The sequence below is a fragment of the Chiloscyllium plagiosum genome, unplaced genomic scaffold (genome assembly GCF_037043375.1).
Source record: "Chiloscyllium plagiosum isolate Xiang-an unplaced genomic scaffold, Cpla_swu_hap1 HiC_scaffold_11, whole genome shotgun sequence".
Taxonomy (NCBI): Eukaryota; Metazoa; Chordata; class Chondrichthyes; order Orectolobiformes; family Hemiscylliidae; genus Chiloscyllium; species Chiloscyllium plagiosum.
Window position 1 is genome coordinate 1,737,757 of NW_028270149.1, and position 13,875 is coordinate 1,751,631.

Consider the following 13,875-nt stretch of genomic DNA (forward strand, 5'->3'; position numbering starts at 1 on the left):
CCTCCAGGCGTCTGGTGGTGAGGGAGCGGCGGTGAAGAAGGCCCAGGACCTCCATGTCCTCGGCAGAGTGGGAGGGGGACCTGGGCCTCCTTCACCAGGGCATCAATGTGGACTTCACCAGTTTCCTCATTTCCCCTTCCCCCACCTCACCCTAGTTCCAAACCTCCAGCTCAGCACTGTCCCCATGACTTGTCTGGACTTGTCCTACCTGCCTATCTCCTTTTCCACCTATCCACTCCACCCTCTCCTCCCTGACCTATCACCTTCATCCCCTCCCCCACTCACCCATTGTACTCTATGCTACTTTCTCCCCACCCCCACCCTCCTCTAGCTTATCTCTCCACGCTTCAGGCTCTCTGCCTTTATTCCTGATGAAGGGCTTTTGCCCGAAACGTCGATTTCGAAGCTCCTTGGATGCTGCCTGAACTGCTGTGCTCTTCCAGCACCACTGATCCAGAACCCATTCTTTTCTACCTGCTTACTCTGTCCATGTTGTGTGACCAACTTATTGAATGCGCTATACACAACTTGCTCAGCTTTACGGATGCTCCACAGTGAATTCACTAGCAGCTCCAGCTCCAAAATGTGGTTAGATATGAGCTGCAGTTGGACACACTTCCTGTACTTGGTCACCAGGAACAACCGAAACTTTCTGAACTGAAGAATTCTGAAGAGTGGTCACTGCACCCAAAACATTAACTGATTTCTCTCCTCATGTGCTGCCAGACATTTTTCCAACAATTTTTGTTTTTGTTTGTGACCAATGAAACTTTAATGATTTGCCACATAGCACAGGAGAAGCAAATCATGGGTGAGAACTCTGCTGTCATGACTTCTGTTAAACCCTTTAGTAAATCTCTTTTCTAAAAAAAGTTATGGTTATATAAGAATACATTAACTCGCATCACTTAAACTACTTTGCTAACATATTCCATTATATTGGCCCTGATTTTCACTTATTCCAGTTGTTTCTCAGTTAATTCCTTCTGGCAGTCATAAGAACATATGAACTAGGAGCAGGAGTAGGCCGTCTGGCCCCTCGCGCCTGCTCCACCATTCAATAAGATCATGACTGATCTTTTCATGGACTCAGCTCCACTAACCCACCCTCTCACCACAACCCTTAATTCCTTCTTTGTTCAAAAAATTATCTATCTTACCTTTAAAAACATTCAATGAGGACTCAACCATTTCACTGGGCAGGGAATTCCACAGATTCACAACCCTCTGTCTGCTCAGTTGAAGCTGAAGAAGAGCCTTATATACTACTAACTCTGTATGGACTGTACAAATCAAATAAAACAAAAAGCACCTCTTCGCCTATGGACTGAACTCCCACGAAGCATTAAATATCCAGTATCACTCTCTCACTCAAGCTGCATCTTCTCCCAACTGTTCGAGGAAGCATACTGATCATGTGCTTTTCACATTGTCTTTTTTAAACAGAGCTGAAATTACTCACTTGTTAAACTTCAGTAGTAATTAACAATATTGAGGCACTATTTAGGCTTCAGGTGATTGACTGTTGACTGTTCCTTAGTCAGCTGAGTCAGCTACCTTGTTAACCTTTTAACTAGATTACTGAATTTAGAAAAACCTCCCATGATGCATTACATTTCCAGTATTTCCCACTCACGTGGACGGTACTTCCCTCTAGAAATCCCTTTTTGCCAATTATTTGTGGAAAGCATACATGCTGTATGTTAAACAGCTTAGGGGCACTTTTGGAAGCCCTGCTCCCATCCAAAGTAAACACAGTTCCAGAGTAACCGCATCAAAGCGAAGCAATCTCCAAATACTAGTGATAGCATTTCACAACAGTACACAGCCAACATTCCATACCAGACAAACAGAATAATCTCTCCAAAGGATAAGGCGTAATACACTAGAGTGAGAATGGAGTTCCCCAGAGCTCAAAAATATGCGTCCTTACTTTACCCACCAATTAATGAAGAGAATTATTGCTGAATAATACCTTCTCCTGTTTGAACCCTCTGATACTACTGGAGAGCAAGTTATTTCCTTGCCTTTAAGGGTGAGCGGGTTTCTTCCTGCTCTGGGTAAATTTATTTCAGAATGGTTCTTGTTGAATGCACAACCTTCAGAGGCTAGAATGTTAGAAAGTGAACCACACAACATTCACAAAGTTAAATTAACAAAGCATTACAGAGAGGGCACAAGCACCGCTTCCAGTCATTCACTCTGAGCCAGCTGAAATTATTGCTAAACAATATTATGTTTCTTAAATTGATAAACCAACCTTGCAGATCAGGAGAAACAACAAGCAATTGACTCCAAGGACAGAAACATGAAGAGTACATTACTTTATCACATGACTCCCAGCACAGTTAGCCGTAGTAACAGAGTTAGATATTTATTTAATTAGCTTTACTCAGAAATGACATCATGATGAATAAATAAAGTCATCAACATAACTTAGACCTTGTGGGTTAGAACAGGGTCACTGCACTGTTGTCAAAACACTAGAAGCAAGCTAACTCTAAACACTGCTTTTTGATGCATTATGAAGTGTGAATTAAACTCTGTACTTGACGTATTTTGTAAAACAGACAGGAAGGGACTTAAGTTCTAACCATGCCCAAAATACAATCAAAACTGGAGAATCTATGGAGAATGAATAGCAATTATTAGAATTGGTGTGGAAGAGATTGAGAGAGAAAGATAGATGGCACCTGAGCAGTATTAAGAACACACAGACCACTCACTACAACTTGAACAGAACAGGTCGAATGATGCCTCAATCCACTTATCCATCTTTATTCCACACCCCTTATGCAAATAGAAAGAAAAAAGTCTCAGTTTTGAAACCTCTAACACGTAGCAGTTTGTGTTGAGGGTGGTGATAGAATGAGAGAAAAAAAACCTGTTTCCCAATTTCCGCTATACCTTATATAAAGCAATTCCTGATTTTACTCTGGAACAACCTAATGATAATTGTATGTTCTCTCAAGATGGACTGCCCCACTAGGCAAAACAGCTTCTATCAACTCTACATTTAACGTTTAAAGCCTCTTCGATGAGTCCATTCAACCTTCTGCTGCAACAAGACACACAGTGCTCTAAGTGAGATTTGAACCCATGAGTTACTGACTCAGATGAAAACATTGAGATGAGGCAACTGCCTCCGATAACTTGATACATCAGTGGAACATATGCGGAGGTCAAGCGAGAAATAAGGCGCACCTCCTCAGATTGTTGCAAGAGCCTCTTGCAACATTGAACTTTGTTGCTGCACAACAGGTGCATGTGGGACCTTAAGTAAAGCTCAAAAGTTACAATTTCTAACTTTCTCGTGAAAAGCAAAGCAATCTATTTCATCATTACCTTTAAACAGGGGAGAAAACTACAAACATTTTTCTACCAACTATTTCCTACAAAACAAGCTACATTTTATTAGTTGTAAAGATTACTGTGCCTTCGTGAGAATGTGCAAGTAGCGATAGAAATTCTAGTCTGTCTTGATCAAATCTATCAGCCAAGATTCCTTCTCCTGTTGCCTGCTCACTACTAATTAAGCAATAACACTGGGGGTTGAGTATAAAATGCTATTATAGTCATAGAAATGTACAGCACAGAAACAGACCCTTCGGTCCAACCCATCCATGCCAACCCAATCTGGTCCCACTTGCCAGCACCCGGCGCATATCCCTCCAAACCCCTTCCTATTCATATACACATCCAGATGCCTTTTAAACGTTGCAATTGTACCAGCATCCACCACTTCCTCTGGCAGCTCATTCCAAACACGCATCACCTCTGCGTGAAAATGTTGCCCCTTAGATCTTTTTTACATCTTTCCGCTCTCACCCTAAAACTATGCCCTTTAGTTCTGGACATCCCCACCCCAGGGAAAAGACCTTGTCTATTTACCCTATCCATGCCCCTCATGATTTTATAAACATCTATAAAGGTCACCCCTCAGCCTACAACGGTCCAGGGAAAACAGCCCCATCCTCTCCCTACAGCTCAAATCCTCCAACCTTCGCAATATCCTTCTAAATCTTTTCTCAACCTTTTCAAGTTTTGCAACATCCTTCCGATAGGAAGGAGACCGGAATTGCATCCAATATTCCCAAAGTGGCCTAACTAACGTACAGCCGCAACATGACCTTCCAGCTCCAATACTATGACCGATAAAACAATTGCTAGATGATTAATGAAGAGAGCCAGGTTCTAGGGGCCCAGGTTCAAATTTTATGTTGTTTCATTCATTCATGGGATGAGGGCATTGATGGCTGGACCAGTATTTATTGCCCATTCCTAATTTCCCAGATAGCAGTAAAGAGTCAACCACATTGCTATGGGTCTGGAGTCATATGTGGGCCAGACCAGGTATGGATAGCAGATTGTTCTATGTTCTATTCATTCCCTAAAAGACAGTAGTGAAACAAACGCTTTTTTTTCCCCCTGACAATGAGCAATGAATTCATGATCATCATAAGACTCTTAATTCCAGATTTTCATTGAATTTTAATCTGACCATCTGCCATGGCAGGATTCAAACCTGGCTCCCCAGAACATTACCAGGGTCTCTGGATTAACAGTCCAGTGATTTTACCACTAGTCTGTCATTTCCCCTAAAAGAAATTAATAAAAATGTCATTAATTTGGAATTAAGAGTCTAATGAAGACCACAAAACCATCACTGATTGCTGGAAAAACCTATCTATTTCACTAATGTTCTTTAGGAAGGGAATCTGCCACCTTTACCTGGTCTGGCCTACATTGACTCCAGACCCACAGCAATGTGGTTGAATCTTGACTGCCCTCTGGACAAGTAGGGATGGGCAATAAATGCTGGCCTAGCCAGAGACATCCTAATTCAATGAATGAATGAATGAAGTTGCCGGCTGGCCTTCTTAGTGCAGTCGGCAGCGCGTCAGTCTCATAATCTGAAGGTCCTGAGTTCAATCCTCAGAGGAGGCAAGGTTACCATAAGACCATAAGACATAGGAGTGGAAGTAAGGCCATTCGGCCCATCGAGTCCACTCCGCCATTCAATCATGGCTGATGCGCATTTCAGCTCCACTTACCAGCGTTCTCCCCGTAGCCCTTAATTCCTCTAGACAACAAGAATCTATCAATCTCGGCCTTGAAGACATTTAGTGTCCCGGCTTCCACTGCACTCCGTGGCAATGAATTCCACAGGCCCACCACTCTCTGGCTGAAGAAATGTCTCCGCATTTCTGTTCTGAAATGACCCCCTCTAATTCTAAGGCTGTGTCCACGGGTCCTAGTCTCCTCGTCTAACTGAAACAATTTCCTAACATCCACCTTTTCCAAGCCATGTATTATTTTGTACATCTCTATTAAGTCTCCCCTTAATCTTCTAAACTCCAATGAATACAATCCCAGTATCCTCAGCCGTTCCTCATATGTTAGACCTGTCATTCCAGGGATCATCCGTGTGAATCTCCGCTGGACACGTTCCAGTGCCAGTATGTCCTTCCTGAGGTGTGGGGACCAAAACTGGACACAGTACTCCAAATGGGGCCTAACCAGAGCTTTATAAAGTCTTAGTAGTACATCTCTGCTTTTATATTCCAACCCTCTTGAAATAAGAGACAACATTGCATTCGCTTTCTTAATCACGGACTCAACCTGCATGTTTACCTTTAGAGAATCCTCGACTAGCACTCCCAGATCCCTTTGTGCTTTGGCTTTATTAATTTTCTCACCATTTAGAAAGTAGTCTATGCTTTTATTCTTTTTGCCAAAGTGCAAGACCTCGCACTTGCTCACGTTAAATTCCATCAGCCATTTCCTGGACCACTCTCCCAACCTGTCTAGATCCTTCTGTAGCCTCCCCACTTCCTCAGTACTACCTGCCTGTCCACCTAACTTTGTATCATCAGCAAACTTCGCTAGAATGCCCCCGGTTCCCTCATCCAAATCATTAATATATAATGCGAACAGCTGTGGCCCCAGCACCAAACCCTGCGGGACACCGCTCGTCACCGGCTGCCATTCTGAAAAAGAACCTTTTATCCCAACTCTCTGCCTTCTGTTAGACAGCCAATCCTAATCCATCCCAGCAGCTCACCTCGAACACCATGGGCCCTCACCTTGCTCAGCAGCCTCCCGTGTGGCACCTTATCAAAGGCCTTTTGAAAGTCTAGATAGACCACATCCACTGGGTTTCCCTGGTCTAACCTACTTGTTACCTCTTCAAAAAATTCCAACAGGTTTGTCAGGCATGACCTCCCTTTACTAAATCCATGTTGACTTGTTCTAATCAGACTCTGCTCTTCCAAGAATTTAAAAACCTCATCCTTAATGATGGATTCGAGAATTTTACCAACAACCGAGGTTAAGCTGATTGGCCTATAATTTTCCATCTTTTGCCTTGATCCTTTCTTGAACAAGGGGGTTACAACAGCAATCTTCCAATCATCCGGGACTTTTCCTGACTCCAGTGACTCTTGAAAGATCTCAACCAATGCCTCTGCTATTTCCTCAGCCACCTCTCTCAGAACTCTAGGGTGTATCCCATCGGGGCCAGGAGATTTATCAATTTTAAGACTTTTTAACTTTTCTAGCACTATCTCTTTCGTAATGGCAACCATACTCAACTCAGCCCCCTGACTCCCTTTAATTGTTGGGATATTACTCATGTCTTCCACTGTGAAGACTGACGCAAAGTACTTGTTAAGTTCTCCTGCTATTTCCTTATCTCCCATCACTAGGCTTCCTGCATCAGTTTGAAGTGGCCCAGTGTCTACTTTTGCCTGTCGTTTGTTTCTTATGTACTGAAAGAAACTTTTACTATTATTTCTAATATTACTGGCTAGCCTACCTTCATATTTGATCCTCTCCTTTCTTATTACACTCTTTGTTATCCTCGGTTTGCTTTTGTATCCTTCCCAATCTTCTGATTTCCCACTGTTCTTAGCCACTTTATAGGATCTCTCTTTTTCTTTAATACATTTCCTGACTTCCTTTGTCAGCCAAAGTTGTCTAATCCCTCCACGGTTAATCTTTCTTTTCTTGGGAATGAACCTCTGTACAGTGTCCTCAATTATACCTACAAACTCCTGCCATTTTTGCTCTACTGTCTTCCCGGTTAGCCTCTGCTTCCAGTCTATTTTAGTCAGTTCCTCTCTCAAGCCCTCATAATTACCTTTATTCAACTGTAACACCATTACATCCGATTTTGCCTTCTCCCTTTCAAACTCCAGACTGAACTCTATCATATTATGGTCGCTACTTCCTAAGGGTTCCCTTACTTTAAGATCTTTTATAGAGTCTGGTTCATTGCAAAGCACTAGGTCCAGAATAGCCTGCTCTCTTGTGGGCTCCACGACAAGCTGTTCCAAAAAGCCATCCTGTAAGCATTCCATGAATTCCCTTTCTTTAGATCCACTAACAACATTATTTACCCAGTCCACCTGCATATTGAAGTCTCCCATGATCAATGTAACCTTGCCTTTCTGACATGCCTCCTCTGTTTCCCGGTACATGTTGCGTCCCTGGTCCTGACCACTGTTAGGAGGTCTATACACAACTCCAATTATGTTTTTTTTGCCTTTGTGGTTCCTCAATTCCACCCACACAGACTCCACATCATCCGACGCCATGTCATTCAATACCATAGATTTAATTTTGTTCTTAACTAACAAGGCAACCCCACCCCCTCTGCCCACCTCTCTGTCTTTTCGATAAGTTGAAAAACCATGGAGGTTTAACTGCCAGTCCTGACCCCCCTGTAACCAAGTCTCTGTGATGACCTTTAAAAGGTTGTGACCTTTAAAAGGGCAGCACGGTGGTACAGTGGTTAGCACTGCTGCCTCGCAGCGCCAGAGACCTGGGTTCAATTCCCGCCTCAGGCGACTGTGTGGAGTTTGCACGTTCTCCCAGTGTCTGCATGGGTTTCCTCCGGGTGCTTCGGTTTCCTCCCACAGTCACAAAGCTGTGCAGGTCAGGTGAATTGGCCATGCTAAATTGCCCGTAGTGTTAGGTGAAGGGGTAAATGTAGGGGTATGGGTGGGCTTCGCTTTGGCGGGTCGGTGTGGACTTGTTGGGCCGAAGGACCTGTTTCCTCACTAAGTAATCTAATCAAGTTATTTATCATCAGATTAGATAGATTCTTGATCAGGAGAATCAATGGTAATATGGAAATGTCAGGAAAGCAAACATGCAGATTGTCAGATCAGCCACGATCCCACTATAATATGGAGTAAAGGGCCGATCAGCCTACTCCTGCTCCTATTGCTTATGGTCTCAAAGGATGAAGCTTTAATCTCTTTTAAAAAAGCAGAATAAATGGTCAAAAGAAACCCGACAGCTGCAAGAGAGAAATCAGACAACAGAGCAAGCCTTTCAGATTTGCCTCAAACAGGAACTTCTTATATCTCGCAAACAAATCAGTGATAAACAGGAATTAAATCAGCACCATTACATCAGGCACAGAGAATGTTTCAGATGAGGGAAAAAAAACATGCACAACACACAATCCTCATCTTAGCTCCTCTGTTCAAGAAGAAACCAAGATACAGCAGAAGAGATATAAAAAACACAGAAACATGTCCTATTCCAGTGACACAAGCCTGTTTCAAAGTGGACTTTCACAGAGTCAGCAGACTTGTTGTTTACTTAAGAAGTAATCTTTGCAATAGTTTTGTTTTACTTAATAAACTATAAGGAAATTCATTAAGATTGCCAGGACCATATTAACTTTTAAAATTTGAATTGTGAATTGGTTAATTTTAATGTTGAGATCATTGGTTACAGTTGCCATTTTACAGAGTGAGAGATCAGGTCAACCCCTGATGCTCATACAATATGCAGAAAGCATGTGTGGGGCCAGCATGCAGCAAGATCAAACTGTGCATGGCCCTCCATTCACTGCAATGCAACACTGCACATAAACAAAGTTTAAAAAGGAGAGGAAGGAAATCCAGCAGCATTTTGTGTGGTTTGTAGCAAATCAACATTTCTTTAAAATGCTGTGTTACTGAACATGAACAGATGGAATGAATAAAGAAATGCTCATTACACTTCTTTACCATGCACAGCCTTTCTCTTAGTTTGGATATGACTTTCCCTAAATGCTCCAAAAGCTGTTAATTATAAACATCTTTACATTTGAAGCATTATCTTTTTGATTTAAAAGGAAGATCAGTTGTAGGTAAATTTTCCACATTTTCAAGTTTAAAAAATGTGTAATCAGTTCTTTCACGAGTCAATGGAACAAATTTGAAACAATACTCCAAATAACATACATCTGTAGCAGCTTCACAAATACAGTATTAAAATAAGGCAATATCTGCCAGAAGCTTCCCTCATGGAACTCAGAGTTGAGGGATGTTATAAGCAGTCACGACGTGTGGCTTCACTGGTATCCTACTCAAGAAATTCCAAAGACACTCAACCCTCAGAGAGAAAAAAAGTTTCCTCATCTGTTTTAAATGGGCACCACCTTATTTTTGAACTATGACCTTGGTTCTAGACTCTCCCCAAAGAGGAAACATCCTTTCCACATCCACTCTGTCAAGTCCCCTCAAGATCCTATATGTTTCAATGAAGTCACCTCCGACTCTTCTAACCTCCACAGGCTATCATAAGGCAATTACTCATTCCAGATAAATGTATAGTAAACTTGTTGTGGTTCTGCTCGCCAAGCTGGAAATTTTTGTTGCAAACGTTTCGTCCCCTGTCTAGGTGACATCCTCAGTGCTTGGGAGCCTCCAGTGAAGCGCTTCTGTGGTGTTTCCTCCGGCATTTATAGTGGCCTGTCCCTGCCGCTTCCGGTTGTCAGTTTCAGCTGTCCGCTGTAGTGGCCGGTATATTGGGTCCAGGTCGATGTGTTTGTTGATGGAGTTTACGGATGAATGCCATGCCTCTAGGAATTCCCTGGCTGTTCTTTGTTTGGCTTGCCCTATAATGGTAGTGTTGTCCCAGTCAAATTCATGTTGCTTGTCGTCTGCGTGTGTGGCTACTAAGGATAGCTGGTCGTGTCGTTTCGTGGCTAGTTGATGTTCGTGGATGCGGATCGTTAGCTGTCTTCCCGTTTGTCCTATATAGTGTTTTGTGCAGTCCTTGCATGGGGTTTTGTAAACTACATTAGTTTTGCTCATGCTGGGTATCGGGTCCTTCGTTCTGGTGAGTTGTTGTCTGAGCGTGGCTGTTGGTTTGTGTGCTGTTATAAGTCCTAGTGGTCGCAGTAGTCTGGCTGTCAGTTCTGAAATGCTCCTGATGTATGGTAGTGTGGCTAGTCCTTTGGGTTGCGGCATGTCCTCGTTCCGTTGTCTTTCTCTTAGGCATCTGTTGATGAAATTGCTCGGGTATCCAAACAAAGAACAGCCAGGGAATTCCTAGAAGCATGGCACTCATCCACAAACTCCATCAACAAACACATCGACCTGGACCCAATATACCGGCCACTACAGCGGACAGCTGAAACTGACAACCGGAAGCGGCAGGGACAGGCCACTGTAAATGCCGGAGGAAACACCATAGAAGCGCTTCACAGGAGGCTCCCAAGCACTGAGGATGTCACCTAGACAGGGGACGAAACGTTTGCAACAAAAATTTCCAGCTCGGCAAATAGAACCACAACAACGAGCACCCGAGCTACAAATCTTCTCCCAAACTTTATAGTAAACCTTCTCTGCAGTCTTCCAGGTTCAACTGCAGCTGGTATTCTTATGGTGCAGTGAGAAGGCACTGTGTTGTTGAAAGTGCTTCATTCCAATAAAATATTTTGTTCCCTTTCCAATGAAATGTTTCATATGTGTTATTAAAATGTCCTCCTCGAGATCAGGTGCCATCTTTACATTGTGTTAAGAGGAAGCTGAACATTCACACTGCGAACGCTTGCCTATGCCCATGGTTGCAATGCTGGTGTAATTGTCATTGGCGAGACTGCTGGAGGTTATTCACTTATCCTCCCACTTGCCTTTGAATATGCAGCAGAGAAAGCCTCACCGCTATGTGTCCCACTGCGACTAGAACAGTGTTGGAAGAGCCTGCAGTTGAACAATGCCTCATCCAAAAACTAACAGGGAGACATTGATCATAGAACCCCTGCTGCAGAGGAGAGGAAAGTGGAAGGAAAGAGAACAGAGTCCTGGCTGGAGAAACCCCCATCCCTCCATCAGGGTGCAACAGCTGCCCTCTCTGCCCTAAACCCCTCAGAGTGGCTCCAGTATTGGCCAGTTCTGTCATCTGGGGACCCACTATTCACGAGGTCTGGAAGACATTAGCCCCATTATAAGGGACTGGTGATGATGTCACCATCACTCCAATAAGGTATGAAGCAGAGTCCCACCAATTGTCACTTCTGATATACTTCAAGCGCATGTTTAGTGCATCGCGTTGAGAGCTGGAAGTTCCTAGTGTTCTGGCTTATATTCCTTAAGCATATAATATATTATTTCACAGGGAAGAAAATATAAAAGTAGGGAGGTTTTGACAAACCTTCACAAGGCACTAGTCAGAGCACAGCTGAAAATGTGTTGCTGGAAAAGCGCAGCAGATCAGGCAACATCCAAGGAACAGGAGAATCGACGTTTCGGGCATAAGCCCTTCTTCAGGAATGAGGAAAGTGTGTCCAGCAGGCTAAGATGCTGAATGCTGAAGGGCTTTTGCCCGAAACGTCGATTTCGCTGCTCCTTGGATGCTGCCTGAACTGCTGTGCTCTTCCAGCACCACTAATCCAGATTATTGAAAACTGTATTCAGTTCTGCTATAATATGCGGTTCTTCAACGCAAATTGGCTTAAACGCGATTGAAGAATTTAGATTGTTATTTATAGAACGCAAACTTTCCTTACCTGTATTGGCTATAAGACGATTCCAGCCCCATGAGTTTAAATGGAGTGACTATTGCCTGATTTTCTTATAATGTGAGAATACATGGGAACAGAGCTATCATGTTATATCAGGACTGACTGTACAGGATTCTTAAGAGTTCTTGATATGGTAGATGAGGAGAAGTTGTCTTCCATCATGAGAGCTTCTGAGACCAGATGGCACAATCTCAGAATAAAGGGGTTGTACATTTAAGAGATGAAGAGGAATTTCTTCTCTCACAAGGTAGTGAATCGGAGGAGTTCTTTACCATAGAGGGCGGTTGAGGCTGAGTTATTAATTATATTCAAGGCTTATATTTTGGAAGTCAAATACACTACATCTATTGGCTGTCTTTCAATAGTTCTGTTCATTATCCCTTCAAAAGTAGTGTGACCAGAGATGTATCCATCAAACCCCATGCGCTGATTGACTAATTTTTTTTCCTTTCAGGTTAGCAGTTCTGTAAAGACTTTCCATGGATCTTTCAGGTGCTCTTTTACTGAGGCATAGAAGATAAAGTCTATCCATATCCAAAGCAGTCAGGAGGATATGATGACACATGCAGGAGTCTAATTTAGCTGAGAAAGAAAGTCAGTTCATGTTTAAGTGTATTACAAACATTTACTGTTAGCAGTTTCATCTTGTCTTCAAAGTTGCTAGATTCTTGACTAAATTCACACATTTAAATAATTTGTAGCTGTGGCCAGATCTGCAAAATATTCACTGGAAACAATGTTAGAGGCCACCGTGGGCGGCACGGTGGCACAGTGGTTAGCACTGCTGCCTCACAGCGCCAGAGACCCGGGTTCAATTCCCGCCTCAGGCGACTGTCTGTGTGGAGTTTGCACGTTCTCCCCATGTTTGCGTGGGTTTCCTCCCACAGTCCAAAGATGTGCAGGTCAGGTGAATTGGCCATGCTAAATTGCCCATAGTGTTAGGTAAGGGGTAAATGTAGGGGTATGGGTGGGTTGCGCTTCGGCGGGTCGGTGTGGACTTGTTGGGCCGAAGGGCCTGTTTCCACACTGTAATGTAATCTAAAAATCTAATTCAGCAGATCTGGCAGCATCTGTGGAGAGATTAGATTAGATGATTAGATTACCTACAGTACAGGAAACAGGCCCTTTAGCCCAACGAGTCCACACCGACCCTCCGAAGAGTAACCCACCCAGACCCATTTCCCTCTGACTATGCACCTAACACAATGGGCAATTTAGCATGGCCAATTCCCTTGACCTGCACATCTTTGGACTGTGGGAGGAAACAGGAGCACCCGGAGGAAACCCATGCAGACACGGGGAGTCACCCGAGGCTGGAATCGAACCCGCGTCCCTGGCGCTGTGAGGCAGCAGTGCTAACCACTAAGCCACCGTGCAGCCCTGAAGAAGGTCACTGAACTCGAAACATTAAGTCTGTTTCTCTCTCTGCAATATCTGCTCTCCTCCACAGATTAGTTGCTGTGGTTCTGTTCGCCGAGCTGGAAGTTTTTGTTGCAAACGTTTCGTCCCCTGGCTAGGCGACATCATCAGTGCTTGGGAGCCTCCTGCGAAGCGCTTCTTTGATGTTTCCTCCGTGTTTATAGTGGTCTGTCCCTGCCGCTTCCGGTTGTCAGTTTCAGCTGTCCGCTGTAGTGGTTGGTATATTGGGTCCAGGCCGATGTATTTGTTGATGGAGTTTGTGGATGAATGCCATGCCTCTAGGAATTCCTTGGCTGTTCTCTGTCTGGCTTGCCCTATGATAGTAGTGTTGTCCCAGTCGAATTTATGTTGCTTATTGTCTGCGTGTGTGACTACTAAGGATAGCTGGTCGTGTCGTTTCGTGGCTAGTTGATGTTCGTGTATGCGGATTGTTAGCTGTCTTCCTGTTTGTCCTATATAGTGTTTTGTGCAGTCCTTGCATGGTATTTTGTACACTATATTAGTTTTGTTCATGCTGGGTATCGGGTCCTTCGTTCTGGTGAGTTGTTGTCTGAGCGTGGCTGTTGGTTTGTGTGCCGTTATGAGTCCTAGGGGTCGCAGTAGTCTGGCTGTCAGTTCCGAGATGCTCCTGATGTATGGTAGTGTGG

The 13,875-nt window shown here is 43.7% G+C and overlaps 1 protein-coding gene and 1 non-coding gene across 8 annotated transcripts in view; one reads left to right on the top strand and one right to left on the bottom strand.

Moving 5' to 3' along the window:
• Positions 1-13,875, bottom strand: part of map7d3 (MAP7 domain containing 3) — a 133,467-nt gene that overhangs the window by 94,557 nt on the left and 25,035 nt on the right. Inside the window, exon 1 of one of the 7 annotated variants that reach the window (XM_043714261.2) lies at positions 1,161-1,206. The exons of the other annotated variants lie outside the window; for them this stretch is intronic. Within the exon in view, the coding sequence (XP_043570196.2) occupies positions 1,161-1,191 (31 nt within the window). The 5' untranslated portion in view covers positions 1,192-1,206. Of the gene's footprint in view, positions 1-1,160; positions 1,207-13,875 lie in introns of those variants that run through there. 7 annotated transcript variants of the gene reach the window in all.
• trnam-cau (transfer RNA methionine (anticodon CAU)) lies at positions 4,875-4,947 on the top strand. The gene has a single exon. It is a non-coding gene; the product is annotated as a tRNA-Met (tRNA).